General features: G+C 36.2%; 1 protein-coding gene across 4 annotated transcripts in view; it reads right to left on the bottom strand.

Annotated features, from left to right (window-relative positions):
* LOC149536757 (Ubiquitin system component Cue protein) overlaps positions 1 to 15,552 on the bottom strand; it is a 122,542-nt gene that overhangs the window by 79,860 nt on the left and 27,130 nt on the right. For all 4 annotated transcript variants that reach the window (XR_016356784.1, XR_016356785.1, XM_089803692.1 and 1 more), the window contains exons 2-4: positions 4,147 to 4,306; positions 3,962 to 4,023; positions 3,714 to 3,808 (exon numbers count right to left, since the gene is read on the bottom strand). Coding sequence is in view for 2 of the 4 variants with exons in the window: in XM_089803692.1 (XP_089659818.1) it covers positions 3,714 to 3,808; positions 3,962 to 4,023; positions 4,147 to 4,306 (317 nt within the window). In the remaining 2 variants the exon portion in view is untranslated. The remainder of the gene's footprint in view (positions 1 to 3,713; positions 3,809 to 3,961; positions 4,024 to 4,146; positions 4,307 to 15,552) is intronic.

The raw sequence follows: 15,552 nt of genomic DNA, 5'->3' as shown, positions 1-15,552 counted from the left end.
ACAGGTTGATCTTTTGGTGCAGTGGCAACTCTAGCGGTTAAGAAGTGGTATCAGAGCTTGGCCACAGATTTGAATCCTTGTAGGTCACAGTGAGTAGCTAGGAGGGGAATTGTTGGTAGTGGGCTAGCATCCCTTGCTGGATTCACAACATGGTTTAATAGCCTCCTCTGTCTTCTATAAGTCTAGTGGTCGTATCGAGGATTGACAAGTTGATCTTTTGATGCAATGGCAATCCTAGCAATTAACAAACACTTGGATCCTATTCTTAATTCTCTATAGGATCATCCTTCGTAGTTTGATATGATTGTGGATATTTTGGACCAACATTTGGAGGTCTCTTTATCTTCAGAGGAGATGCTTGAGTCTTTGAATATTGTTTCGCATTCCTCTCAGCTAGAAACTAGTTTGTTTTTTCAGCAGTGTAACCTAGAAGACCTGATTTCGAGGGGGCATTTTTCAGCATTGACAAGGGGACTCTTGAGCAATTACAAAAGACTCCATAAATCTTGATGCTTCTTCTTACACATTCCTTCCAAGATTGGGGAAACTTCATACATGCACCTTTGGTTTTGTTTCTTCCTTTTCGTTGTTCATGGACTAGCTTCTAAATTCAGCTTGGAGCATCTACCATTGGAGTACATTCTACATTGAGGAATGGGGGGGGTGGTTGCTCACATGAGGTTTTGTCCTTCTCTTTCTTCTCATTCTTCTTTGAGATTTCTTTGATGTATTCATCTCTCTTTTGGGAGGGCATTTTGTCCCATCGGGTTTTCTCCCTTCCCCTACTTTGTGAGAGATTGCACTTGCATTTGCATTTGTACATGTATATAACAAGGCCTAGTAGCCAGGATCCATATTGCATAATGAGCTTAAGTTTGCATTACCCTAACTTGCACTTGGTGGCACGTGTTGGCGTATATTCACCTAATTACACCTTACTTAAGCTTACCTAAGATAATGCATAACATAGTAATTTGCATTTGAGATAGTTAGGAGCTTGCACATTGTGTAGGAGAAATTTCACTTTAGGTGGTGATAATAATTATCTCATTCCACTTTATCTATTGTCTTCACCTTTAGTGCGCTTATTACTTTATCATCCTCCACATGTTGCCCATTTTCCATTGCACAATGGAGGTTGATCCGCCTTTAGTAAACATGCAATTCTTACCTTGTGTAGGCAATAAGTTATCTCCTGCTTACAATGGCCTCTCTCATTGCCTTGCCTATAGTAGCAGATACTTCTAAATTGTAGTCACATATCAAGTCATTCCATCAGTGATGGTATTGCAATTCAATTATTACATCATTAATGAGAATACAGATTGTTCTTATCCATATTGTTCTCTCTTATTACTGTCCTATTCATTATCTAATAGATCTCGGGTTGTTGCTATTATCAAAATTCTTACACAAACATTCTTCCTGTATTTCCATCTACCATTAACTTTTTTTAAACTTTACCAACATGTTTTTCTATGGTGTCAACTTATAGTGATAATTTTGTGCCCTAACCATATTTCTAATTACAAATCTTATTCTTGCACTATATGAGAGGTTCATCCTTGATTTCATTTTCCATAGATTTAATAAATGAATACTTTGACATGCAATCAATCAAACAAATTCTTGACAAATCCATCATTTTTTTTATTTGGTCTTTCTTTTCCCTTCAATGCAAAATCTCCATTTTCAATCACTTTTTAAAGTGGGTTTATTTACACTATTTTTCATACTACCCTGGGGCTGAAACTCAAAAAAACTAAACGGTTGTGTTAACCAACCCAAATATATAGAGTTTACAAAAGCTTTTAAAAAGAAAAAAGCAAAGTCGTCTAAATATAGATGACTAAAAATAAACTAATTAAGACAACTGAAAAATAGAACTTAAATGACCACTAAGCAAGATTCTAAAATACTGAACTAAAAATAGCAAGAACCTAGGATACAAAAAATAATTGAATACACTCCCTTAATGATCATTCTATCAGCTACCCAACCGCCATAACAAAATATCATTGTCAAAAAGCAAAGTAGGTTGACTCCTCTTCACGATACTCTGTGATAAGAGCCTGCTGCCAGGACTCAACTTGATTAGTTGCGGCGTAAACAATAATTCACAAATCGGAATTCACAGCTAAAGGTACTTTTCCTCTCCACAGTTCCACATGAAACAAGAGAAGCACGTGTGTGTGTGTGAATAGCAAAAAGAATCTTCCAGTTCATCGACCTCTGTCCAAACCTCTATATGTGACAAAAAAATCCTCATGTCATTATTCTATCATTCACATTTTTAAAATAACACCATTTGATCTCCAAACCCCTGTGCAAGCTTAAACAACAGCTAGGAAGGCACTACCAGCAGCAATAATATCAACTATGGGTAGGTAAACAAGAGTGAAGTTATTTAATTTTTAATGAAGACCATATTTTCCCTTTCTAATTGGCATCCAGCAAAAACCATCTTCACCTAGCAAGGAATCTCTCACCCATGCTAGCATAAACATTTTACTAACTTCTAACGCCCAGCACATATCCCTTTCACTTGGTGTCCAAGCAAACAGCAATAGCTACAAAATAATGGAACAATACTCACCCAAGTAAGTGACAATAATAGACAAACCTCCAAAAGGGACTCAGCCACATTCTTAGTTTTTTTCATACAATTCTTCTAACATTTCATTATTTCAACCTAGCCTATTAATAAAAACCCATTATAATATTTGACACATAAATAAAGGTGCCCAAGATTTTTAGTATTAAAGGTTAATTAAACTATGAAACCTGTAATGAATCCAACCAGCATATGGAATTGATTTTTGGTCCAAACCTCCCAAACCCAAGGGTTAAGAATTAACAAATTATGTAGCCCTCCACAAACTGAACAATGAAATGCAACTATGAATCCTATAATGAATGCACCGAAAACAAGGAATTGATTTTTTGTCCGAACCCCCCAAAACCCAAGGGTTTCCATCCAGAGCTTGCTGAACCGAAAGCCAAAAGCTCTCAAGCTCTTCAAAGAAAATAATCAACCATGCATACCCAAAGTGAGCCTCTTGCAGACCTTTTATTATAATCTGATGAAGCTTCTTAGAACTCTTACCAAATTTCCCTCACATTTTAATATTTAACTTCAGCAAAGGAAAATAATAAAGTGAATCTCTTAAAAATTTCTGTTGACATGAAATAAGTCACTTTTATGACCACATTATTAAAGAATTTTTAAAAAGTTGACATCAAGTTTATTTATTTTTTACAACTTTAATTTTAATCATTTAATTATATTCTAAGGTCAAAATAAAGGGGATAGTCCACAGAAACGGACCTTGCACAGGGTTTCATTTTCAACATAATAGTCATCATCTTTTTGAAAAGGAATGTTCAGTCAGTTTATAGTAGGTCAATTGGAAAAAATGTGAGATGAGAGATTTAAGCTCATCTTTGACAATCTGATTTTTTCTGACTTAGTGCTCTCAGAAGCTATGGATTATCTGAGGCTTCCAGAGGAACTATTGCCTCCCACCTGGAAGAAGTCTCTTCAGTGTGAAAGGGTAGATCTACAAGCTCTGGTGTAGAATAGGGAGGGCAATAGCTGAAGCGCATTGTCTTGAAGCAAACCTTACAATGTACTTTTTGCACTTGTGGTGTGCTTTATATCACAGATAAGCTCAAGACCTAAAATATAAAATGTTTGGAGTGGTGAAGTCTACCAGTAATTGTGTCAAATCTGAATTGTCATGTCCATATATAGCAGCAATATCCATCAGCTTTGGCATGTCTAGCAACCTCTTTCGCAGCAAGAGATCTGTCAAAACCAACCATAAATGAGAAACATTTAGAGTATATTAATCAGAAAAATATGTCATGGCATACTGTTGAAACTAATCTTAATTCATATATCAATAAGATGTCGTATACATATTAATTAAAGCATACACAAAAATAGCATAAGCCAAACCTGTGTGTTCCTTTGAGCTAAGGCTTTCACTTGCGGGTGCACCTGGATCTTGATTTGAAGACCTACGTTAATTGACATCAGTTTCAATGTCATAATTTTTTGCTCAAAAGAATATCTACGTACAAACTATAACAGCAATCTTAGTTATGAAAAGGATAAATTAAGGGAAAACATAGGAATCTAACATGCGATACAAGACCATGAAGACACGTCGACCCAGCTCCTGATCACCAACGACCAAACCAGTCATTGACCCACTCTGGCCATAATGAGATAAATCATACCATCGTTTCCTGAATTGAAGATAGCTATCCAAGAATTCTTCAAGAGAATCATCTCTGGCAACTACAAGCATAGATATAAGATTGTTGAGATTGAAGTATTAAAAACATCCTATAGAGCATTTATTGATAAACGTCAAAATAGATATTTGAGATAAAGGCTCTTAAGTGGCACGACATAAGTTTTTATGGAGGAGCTGCAGTCGCGCTATAATAATAGTGTATCAGAGAACTTTTCATTAACACAGCTAAACAAACCAGTATTTGAATAACCTATTGTGATGAACACGTGTTATTTTCTCAGTCGAAGAGAGACAGGATCTGCAAAGGCCATTTTACAGTGCTCATAGATTGGAAACTATGACACCTATTGTTAAGGGATAAAGATCAGATATAATACATTTTAAATTTTGTGTATGTATTTTCTCTATTTATTATTTCACTTACTAGACTCTTCTTTTATGCAGATATATTTGTATATATTTCCTCACTGATATGATGTATTGATGCTCTGAATTTATCTTCAATAAATCTGCTTTATTACTGTAGATCTACTGCAGATGTACTTAGATTATTGTAACTGTATATACTTTCAATCTGCACAGATCTTCACATATGTATTGCCAGGATAAGTTACATCCCATGTAGGGACATGAATCTACATGGCTTTAGGCCATGTAGGGCCATGTCCATACATGAACACGCCTTATCATACTATACAGATCGACCAATTCATACCACACTATTGGGGAGTGTCAATAATAGCCAAGGGATCTGCATTTAATTGCCACCCTAAATACATTATTCACAAACCAATCAGGGCATGTAATACCCGATTCTCATGTATCTCAGCGGGTATTATATTGGAAGCCCGATCTGGTATGTAATCAGCAGTCACTGAGATAATTTGATCAAGTTTATAAAAATCATTTTATTCGTAATTGTTAAGTATTAATAACAGCTATTAATGCAGGATTCTGGTTATGATGTTGATGCGGAGGATTTTGATGCCAGATGTGCCATTTTTTTTGGATTTTGGATGCATTTGGGTGCGTCCATATATATTATATGCAAAGAAATGCAAGAAATATAAAAAATAAACCATTCCATAGCATTATACTTCACCATTGATAGTTCAACTTCAAACTTCACTAACAAAAAGTGACAAGTATACAAATTGAAATAAAAAGGAGCAAAAAATGAATTAAACACGTGCAAAATAGTCACTTAAGTGACTTTGGTCATCCAAAGGGCCTTTATATACACGGGTGTTGTTTGGATGCTCTCAGGGTGCTCTCAAAAAGCACATCCAAGGACTATGGGTGCAATTTGAATGCTCTTCAATGCATCCCGAGAGCACCCACAATCCCAACATGCGCTTCCTGGGGCCACCTATGCAGAACCAAGATGCATCCACGCACCAACACCAACACCAACACCCAGCAAAAACCAAAGAGCACCGGTATCTAAGATGTGTGTGTGTGTGTGACTATGTTAATTGTATAATAATTATTAGTCAATGATTATTAATCAATATAACTAATTTAAATATAGTTTATCTCTGCTCAAATCAATCCAATTGAAGCTACAACATCAACACTCCCTCTTAGCTGGGGAGGATTGTCAGTTTGATCAGCACATAGTACTCTCAAGTTATCATCTCAATATGAAGTAATGTTAAAGAGAATAGCAACATCTATCCATCATTTATATGATATCTTATGGTATTGTCAAAAGTATGTTTTATCCAAAATATCTACCATATGATATTCACCATTCCCTTGGTATGTGCACTGGCATCAAGTCACATAATGCCTACCAAGGAAAATATTTGCAGATGGTGTCTCCATATACTATCTCATAGTATACACCATGTTATATCTCAGTAATTACTAACCCACTTACATGAGACATGCCCTATCATGATCTCTAGGGCCATCATTATAACATCCATCATGATAGAAGAGGAGACTAATGTAATATCTCAATAACCACTAACTTAGTCACATGAGATATGCATTATCATGATCTCCAGGGACATCATTACAACATCCTTCATGATAGTAAATTAGGCTATAGTAAGTGTTATGTTATATCAATGTCATTGTAGTTGTATTAAACAAAGGATATGAAAGTTCCTTATAATATAGATTTACAAAGATGATGTTTCTAGAAGAAACAGTCGTGAACTAAAGACGGAAATAGAAACTACCTAATAAACTAAAAACTAACTAAGATGACCATTAAATAAACATTATAATATTCTATTAATGATCATTGTCTAACTGATGTCTTTTGGTCACAAATTCTTCAAAACACTTTGTTGCTACTGAGACCCTCCCCGGATTTGCAAAATGTAAATGACCAAGAAGCCAAAATCTACCCAAAAATAAACAAATAAGGGTGTCCCCTTCTTTAGAATTCTTTGCAACAAAAGACAAGAGCTTGCCACTAAGATGAGTCTACCGCTAACCCACCCAGAATTAGCAAAATATCTGACCAGAAATCATCACAAAAACATCCAACTTAATGTTGGATAATGAAGCTACCCTTCCCATGAGACAAAGATAAACACAAAGAACAACTACCAAGATTTTAAAGAAAAATCGTCAAGCCCTCCAAACTTTGCAAGGGAGCATGATGCTCCATAGTAGAAAAATCAGAAAAACTAGTCACAATTTTTTAGGAGAAAAATTAGAAAAACCAGTCAGGATTTTTGAGGTGAAAAATCAATCAAAACCAGACAACAAAATTTGAGACACAAATCAGAGAAACAAAGCTTCGTTTTTTTAGGAAAAACGGTAAAACCCAACAAATAATTTCAAGGAAAAGTTTTTTAGGAGAAAAATCAGAAAAACCAATTAGGATTTTTGAGGTGAAAAATCAATCAAAACCAGACAATAGAATCTGAGACATAAATCAGAGGAAAAAAGCTTTGTTTTTTAAGGAAAAACAGTAAAACCCAACAAATAATTTCCGAGGAAATAATTAAAAAACCCACAAACAAATCCCGCCCAACTCTGTGAATTATAGAATCAAAAATTTTATGAGGGAAAAAATTAAGTAAACCCATCAGAAAATTCTTCGTGCGGCAAAATATGAGGCTTTGCATGGTAAAACAGTGCATGCAACCCTCAAAAATTAGAGACTTTTACTGCAACCAAGAAATCACGAGAACAAAACCCTTGACCAGGCTTGCAATTTCCAGCAAAAATCTTTGAAGATGAACCACACAATTTCATAAAATACCTCAATGGTTTTTATTTCTAAAAATCAAAAAACCAATTTTTAGAAAACATTCCAAATAAAAGAGGCTTGAATTTTTCTTTAAAAAATTGCCAAATTTTATAAAATGCCACTTGACTCGCTCTGATACCAAGTTATGGTAAATCAATGTTGTTGTGGTTGTATTAAACAAAAGAGATGAAAGCTTCTTATACAGATTAACAAAGATGATGTTTCTAAAAGAAACAATCGAGAATTAAAGACAAAAATAGAAACTACCCAATAAACTAAAGACTAACTAAGATGATCATTAAAGAAACATTTTAATATTCTACTAGCAATATCATCACCTTACTATAGTAACCACAACCAAACATCAATGAAAGGTCATCACCTTCCATGATGTTTTCATAGAATCATGTAGTAACTCAGAAGACAAGGAAGATATATAACATAAATATATTAGAATTTTACTAAGACTCAACCTCAGAAAATAGAATCACATTTTTAACATACCAAGTACCTCTGAAGTGATCCACCTTCAAATTGGAGAGGGGCTTGGTTAAGATATTTGGATTCTTAGGTTCATCATCTCCTTAAGTATCGCCCTCTGAGTCTCAGTGTCAAGATCCTCTTCCATGTTTATAAGATAGTTCATTATCTATGTCATCAATCTGCAAGGTCTTCAAATGTTACATCTTCGTTGAGCTCAATTGCTTTCTGGTCGGGAATATATATGTAAGCTTTGGATGATTCACTATATCTAACAAATATCTTTTTTCTTCCTAATGGCTCAAGTTTAAATCTTTTCTCCTTAGGAATATAAATATAGATAGGACAACCAAGGATCCTTAAATGCCTTAAAAAAAGTGCAAGAGTTATATTATTAGGTATAGAGTGAGGACATTTATATGTAAACAGTAGTATTAAGGGCTTCTGCCCAAAATGAAGGTTTTGATCATAAAGCTTGATTTTGAACATGACATAGTTTGCATAAACGTCCATCGCGAACTCCTATTGTACATGCATTTTTGATAATTGAGTTCTTAGGCCAGGTAAGAACTTTCCCATCCAAGAAGGTGATTTGATACCCTTTGTCTTCAGGGGATCATATGGATGCTAAATTTCTTTTGATGCCTAATACAAATAGCACTCTCGTTAGTTGTATAGAAACTCCAATTTTTAATTGAACCATGCAGGTCCCAATTCCATTCACAAGGTAGGTGGATTTATCTCCAATAGTGATTTCTTCATTTAAATTCTCTTCAAGACTATCCAATTGTTCTCTAAATCCAGTTATATGACGAGATGCTCCACTATCAATGACCCAAATATTTATGTTGGTTATTAATTCACTTGATAAGGCTGAATAGAATACCATTCTTTCTGTTTCCTTTACTTCTGCAAGTGAGGCTTGATTCTTGAGACTTTATGCACAATGTATAGTAAAATGTTTGTACTTGTCACATCTAAACCGTTTTAACTTAGACAAGTTCATCTTCCTTTTGAATGAATATTTATTATTGGCTTTTCCCCTCTTTCATTTCTTGTGAGAATTCGTATTCAACTCTTGAATCTCTTCGTTGGTTTTATCCATGATAATTCCTCTAGTGATTAATCTTGACTCCTCTTGAATACAATCAATTTTTAATCGATCGAACTTTGGCAATTTGGATTGGGCACTTATCCCTTGTATGAATGATTCCCAGAATGTGGCTCCATTTAGGGCCAATATTGTCGATTATCTATCCAACCAATTGTAGATAATTGATCCCTTAATTCAATAATTCTTATAAAATAAGATGTAACAGTTTCACCTTATTCATTTTTATGCGATGCAGTTGTTGCTTTAATGCAAGAGCTCGAAGGGCTCAGATGGATACTAAATTTCTTTTGATGCCTGGTACAAATAGCACTCTAGTTAGTTGTATAGAAACTCCAATTTTTAATTGAATTGTGCAGGTCTCAATTCCTTTCAGAGGGTAGGTGGAGTTATCTCCAATAGTGATTTCTTCATTTGAATTCTCTTCAAGACTATCCAATTGTTTTGTAAATCTGGTTATATGACAAGAAGCTCCACTATCAATGACCCAAGTATTTATGTTGGTTATTAATTCACTTGATAAGGCTAAATAGGATACCATTCTTTTTGTTTCCTTTACTTCTGCAAGTGAGGCTTGATTCTTGAGACTTTCTGGAAGTAATCGTACTCGTCACATCTAAAGCATTGCACCTTAGACAAGTCCATCTTCCTTTCGAATGAATATTTATTGTTTTCTTTTCTTGTGAGAATTTGTATTTAACACTTGAATCTCTTCATCAGTTTTATTCATGATAATTCCTCTAGTGATCAATCTTGACTCCTTTTGAATACAATCATTTTTTAATCAATCGAACTATGGCAATTTGGATCGAGCACTTATCCCTTGTATGAATGATTCCCAAGATGTCGAAAGTCCATTTAGTGCCAATATTGTCTATTCTTTATTGTCAATTACCTATCCAAATGTAGATGATCACTCAATTCAATAATTCCTATAATATAAGATGTAATAGTTTCGCCTTTATTCATTTTTATGTGATGCAGTGGTTACTTTAATGCAACAGCTTGACTCGTGTTGCTTATCTCATACATGTTCTCTAAGAAGGTAAAAATGGCATGAGCAGTGTCTAATTTTGAAATGACAGGGACCATGTGATCCTTAACAAAGTCTGCTAGAATCTTCATGGCTTTATTGTTATTTCTATTCCATTGAGCTTTCTCAATTTCTTTATTTGGTATTGGTACAACATCTTCTAGATATGCATCGAATTCTTGCTCTCTAAGGGTCATCATTAATCTAAGTTTCCATGAGACAAAATTTGCAGCACCTTTAAGTCTATCTTCAAATCTAACTTCATTCACCATGATTGCTTTTGAATTTGAAGAACTCCCTTTGATGATATTTTAGATTTTTTGAGGTTGTATATACTCTTAGTATCATAAATAACTAGTGTAACACCACTCTTATCTTAACAAGTATTAGTAGGGTTTTGAAGATAGTATACGTACACTTGGACTAGGTTGGGAGATGAGGTTACTTCTGGTACTCCTTGCTAAAAAGTCACGCATAGGTAAAACTATAAGATAACATCTCAAATTCTGAACACAAAAGAATGGTACCTATTGTTGATGTCAGTTTTGTACCACTACATAACATATAGCAATTGAATACTTGATATGGAATATCAAGCACTCAATCCTTTTCTTGAAAAGTTAATACTCATGAAGACATGAGAAAAACTTCAATGTTCCTTACACCTGTGGATACTAACTCAGTTATATCAATGTGATTTTCTAGTAATCACGTAGGCGGCCTTACATTGTTCATTCAAATATAATTTGGACTTTGGTGTGATGATGATGATGATGGTTTTGTAAAGTTTATGAGCACCAAATGATATTGATAGTGATGGTGATGGAGGGTGTGTCTGCCAATGATGTTTCTCCTAACTTCTCTATCGATTGAACTCCAACTACTAAACTACCTGTTGCTCTACTCCTACTCCTATGAATGGAAAGATTATCAAATGGACGGGGATCGAATTTGATGAAAGCTAACCAACAGCTTTACCTTCATAGATGCAATGATTCAAGGGAAAAGGACTAGATTACCACGCAAGGTTTCTTAACAAGTCGCTAGGATGCTAGTGGCCTAGTTTATAAATCTCTATCAAACATCCACTAATATCCCCATACAACTATCCATCTACTCTTACTCTTAACAACTTTCTTGAAATAAAATCTACTTTAACAACTTCAAAAGAAATCTAATTCTAACTATTGGAAGTAGAAACCATGCAATAACACCAAATGTTCTTAATCACCATGCAAGTCACAACAATGATAAAGAGAGGCAATTTTGCTATTATCTTAAGCAACAATTTTCTTCAACCCTTTACAAATGAGAGCAGCTGGCCTTATATAGAGGCTAAAATTACAACCAATGGTAGAGATTAAGAGGCAAAATCAACGATCCATATCCAATCTCAAAAACCCTGATTAGGGTTGCCACACCATTGGCCAATGAGAAGACGCCACCTCATCAATGGACCAATGAAAAAAAAAAAAAAAGTGGCAACCAATGAGAAGGCACCAAAATGGTAGCCAATCAAAATCAGACACCTATCCTACCCAAAAGAAGGAAAAATTGCCACTTGGGCTTACATCAAATGATCTTCTCAAATAAATCTACCCTTTTCTTTCATCTTCTTAGCCAAAGCAATGAACTTGGCTAGCTTGTCGTTGACTTCCTTCATGGGAGGGCAAAGTGTGTGCTTCATCTTGAGCTCAGCTGAATTCATCATGTTGCTCGCTGCTTGCAGTGTCCTCTCATGTTCTTTCGCATATCCAATAAAGGCATTGAGGGAGGCAAGGGAGCCCAAATGTTTCTTCTTGATGCAACCTTCCCCAACTCATCCAATCTTGATCCAAATTCTGTCTCATTGACGTTATCCTCTCTAATATCTTCAAAATCAAGCGCAACCCCAACATCGCTCATCATAGTTGAAATGGACGTGTCAACGCCTAGGCTGTGTTGTGAAATCTCGTTTCGTATCTCTTCAAGTATTCTCAGTCTGGTAGTCAAGGCAACAAACCAAGACTCCACTGTACTCATTCCTCCTCCATCTACCAACTTGGCTCTTTCCAAATATTTCTTCGGTAGCTCAATAAATACCTGTAGCCTACGAATGGCTAAGTCCTTGATTGGAAGGAAACCATTCCACTCCCCTTCAAATGTTCTAAATTTATCTCTAATAGCCACTAATGACCTGAATGTCGAGACAAAGGAAGGCAAGAAATTTCGCCCATCTTGAGTTGTATCATGGATCCAATCCTTGACTTCGTACAACTAAGCTGATATCTCTTCTATATTGCTCCCGTTGTCTTGAGGAAGGGTTGCCTAGTGCAATTGTTGCATACGCTGGCAGTCTCTCCAATATTTGTTTTCAGCCTCCAACTTCACAATCCTTTCGTTTGCCTTCCTCAACCTTTCTCTGCCTTCCTGGATCTCCTCACATTCGATGTCATATGTGATTCTTCCTAAGTTATGCTCAACTATCTCATAGTCCTGGGCTACAATCTCATCCAATGCCTTGCTAACCTTTGGTATAGCAAGCTGAACTTTTCAATGACCCTCGTTGTCGCCCCTAATACTTTTGCCACAGTTTTTGCAATTTGTTTTTGTTTCTCGCTATCACCCTTTTCCACCAACTCTTAAATACCTTCAACTATAAGGATAGTCACCACCTCGCCTCTTGGCATAAGCATTTGCCTTAACCATAGTGGTGCAGTGCATCTCCCCAAATCTAGATTCAGTTCGACTAGCAAAGCATCACCAACGGCCCCGAGCACTTGGCTTATTTTCTCAATATCAATTGGCTTATCTTCTTCTTCACTAGTGACTATCACATCATCTCCATGTTGATTCTCCGAGAGAGGAGAGTACTCGGTACTGTCATTGTAACCACTTGATTCTAAATCAGAGCTTACCTCTACCGCGGCCCCCTGTCCACTTGTATTATCCTCTTGGCCTCTAGCCTCAATTATGCTCTCCCTTGACAATGCCATATTTTGTTTCTTTGTTAGAGGCCCCTGATGTTCTTTACTTTTCTCAACCTCCAAACTTCTCTTCTTGCTATTAACCAGTTTTTGTTCCCGGCTACTGCCCTCACCTTTCTATCTAACTAACTCCGCTAGACCTTCCTCTGGTTTCATCTTCTCATAAGTAAGGCGTACCCTCCGACTTTGTAATTGCCTTAACTTCCCATTGTACCATGACTCGGTGTGTAAATCAACTGTCCTTGTAACTGCCTCTAAGGAAGGATCCTAATGATCATCCCAATGCACTGGATCCAATTTTGTTCTATCCACTGTATCATAATCTTCTCTTAGCACATTTTCATCATCTTCCAATTGATTGGGAATATCAAGCCCTCTCCATCTAATTGCCTTCATCATGCTCACTGACAATCTTGAGAAAGCTACCTTCCTCACAAGAAAGTCATTATGTCCATTGGCCCAAAAATCTTCTATAGTAGGAATATGTTTATATGTATTTCCATGAGATAGCTTGATAAGAACATTAGGATCGAATCCTTGCCTTGCTCTATACCGTCCTAGATGATACCATTCTAACTCTTTCTCTGCAGCTGCAAAGGCAATAGGATTGGGGCAAGTATCATTGCCTATTCCAAATGAGAAGGTAATCCCTGTCTCACCTTTGAGTTTCATCATTTTGTCATAATGCTCAAGTTGCCTAACCAACTCCATCAAAACTACCTTGTCGAATGGGTACCTTGGAAGTCTCTTGGGACAAACTATACTTCCTGCTACTCCAATATATGTGAATTGTGGAAAATGGATAAACCAACTTCCATACTTCTTAACTTTTACTTCCACTTCCGTTGAGAGCCTCTTAGCAAGTGTCCCTTGTAATATCCTTACTATCCTCATGGCAAAGGTGTCATAAAACATCTTATAATCCTTGGTGTTGTGCAAATGAAGCTGTGGATAGCACTCATGCACCAAATATTGCCCCGACGCATTACCAACCACTCCTAAGGCCTTAAGTCCAGGATTTTCATATAGTCTCGCAATCAGATAAAAGAGATAGGACCCCATATAGAATTGCTTTTGATTTTGTACTGTCCTAAGTTGCAACTCTAGAATCCTAGCCCAATCAAATCTTCTCTTTCCATTTTCAATTTCATCAATAAAGAAGTACATCCAGTTTTCAAATTGCATACCTTGAGCTAAGCCCATGATTCAGCTGAGAAGCACAATAAGGTCACCATACTCTGATTTGAAATCTGACTTGGTAAGCTTTGATGACCTCATAACTCCCTTCTTGCCTTCATGCAACCAATTCTACTTTAGATGAATGAAATAAGCCTCTTGATTATCCTGAAATAACTTAGCTACCTGATCCATCATTACCACTGTCATGCTTTTATACTTGGGAATATTAAATGCTTCCTCGACCACTTGTCCGCCAATGTTGGCTAACACTCTCTTCTCTTCATCGAAAATGATGGACTTAGTAACAATGTCAAACCGGGATGCACATTCCATTACCAATTCTGGACAGGGCAAGGTAGGAGGAAAAGCCGCCGCATGTACAACTCCACTCTTGTAGATCTTCTTTGCCATGAGAGATTGTCCTTCCTTCAATTTTTCCTTCAACTATATCATGTTCACTGTACCGATATTGGTATCACTTATTCACCTCACTTTCGAGAAGAAGGTGGTCTTAGGCATCATGTTCTCTTTGTGCTTTTTGGTATTCGTTCCCTTTGGGTCTTTGCTTGCACTAACATTTACCATCCTAAACATTTATTTTTGCCCCTTCGTTCTAAATGATATGGATTACACTTATCAATCTCCAACCTTCTTTCTATCGATAGAATCTAGTTTATTTTTGCCTCTCCAAGTCCTATCTCTACACTTATCAATCTCCAACCTTCAACCTAGGGGTGGGACTACCACTTATTTCTGCCTCTCCGTTACCTTAGAATGGACTACACTTATATCTCCCAACTTCAAACCTAGGGTGGTCTAGCTTATTTCTGCCTCTCCAAATGTCCTATGATGAAATCTACACTTATCTCTCCAAACTTCAGCCTATCAATGGAATTAGGAAGTGGTGGATGATGAATGCAAGAAGAATATAATGGAAACGAAACCAAGCAAAAACAAGAAATAGAATCCGCCTTTAACAATCTTCACCTCTAGAAATGAATAGAATTTTACCTTAATCATGTCTTTATCAATAATCGAGCCCTCTTCAAGTTCGGATCAGATTTCAGAAATTTCAACCTTCCTTGCAAATAATGATGTCCTAGCAAAAATCAGAATTTTGATTTCCTTGAAATCGCCCAAGATATGCCAAAAATCAGACCTTGGATCACATAGTCTCTTCACAAATAAAATCATCCAAGTCTCAAAGAAGAAATTGCTGCCAAAAATGGAGAAATCAGACCCAACAAAAATCGCCCAAGTTGGAAAAAAATCAGATCTCCAAAATCGCCTAGGGCAGAAATTTG

Source organism: Cupressus sempervirens, chromosome 10, assembly GCF_028749045.1.
Source record: "Cupressus sempervirens isolate cs-2001-9-10 chromosome 10, ASM2874904v1, whole genome shotgun sequence".
In the NCBI taxonomy this organism is placed as follows: Eukaryota; Viridiplantae; Streptophyta; class Pinopsida; order Cupressales; family Cupressaceae; genus Cupressus; species Cupressus sempervirens.
The sequence above is the reverse complement of the archived record's forward strand: the minus strand, read 5'-3'. Positions and strand labels throughout refer to the sequence as shown.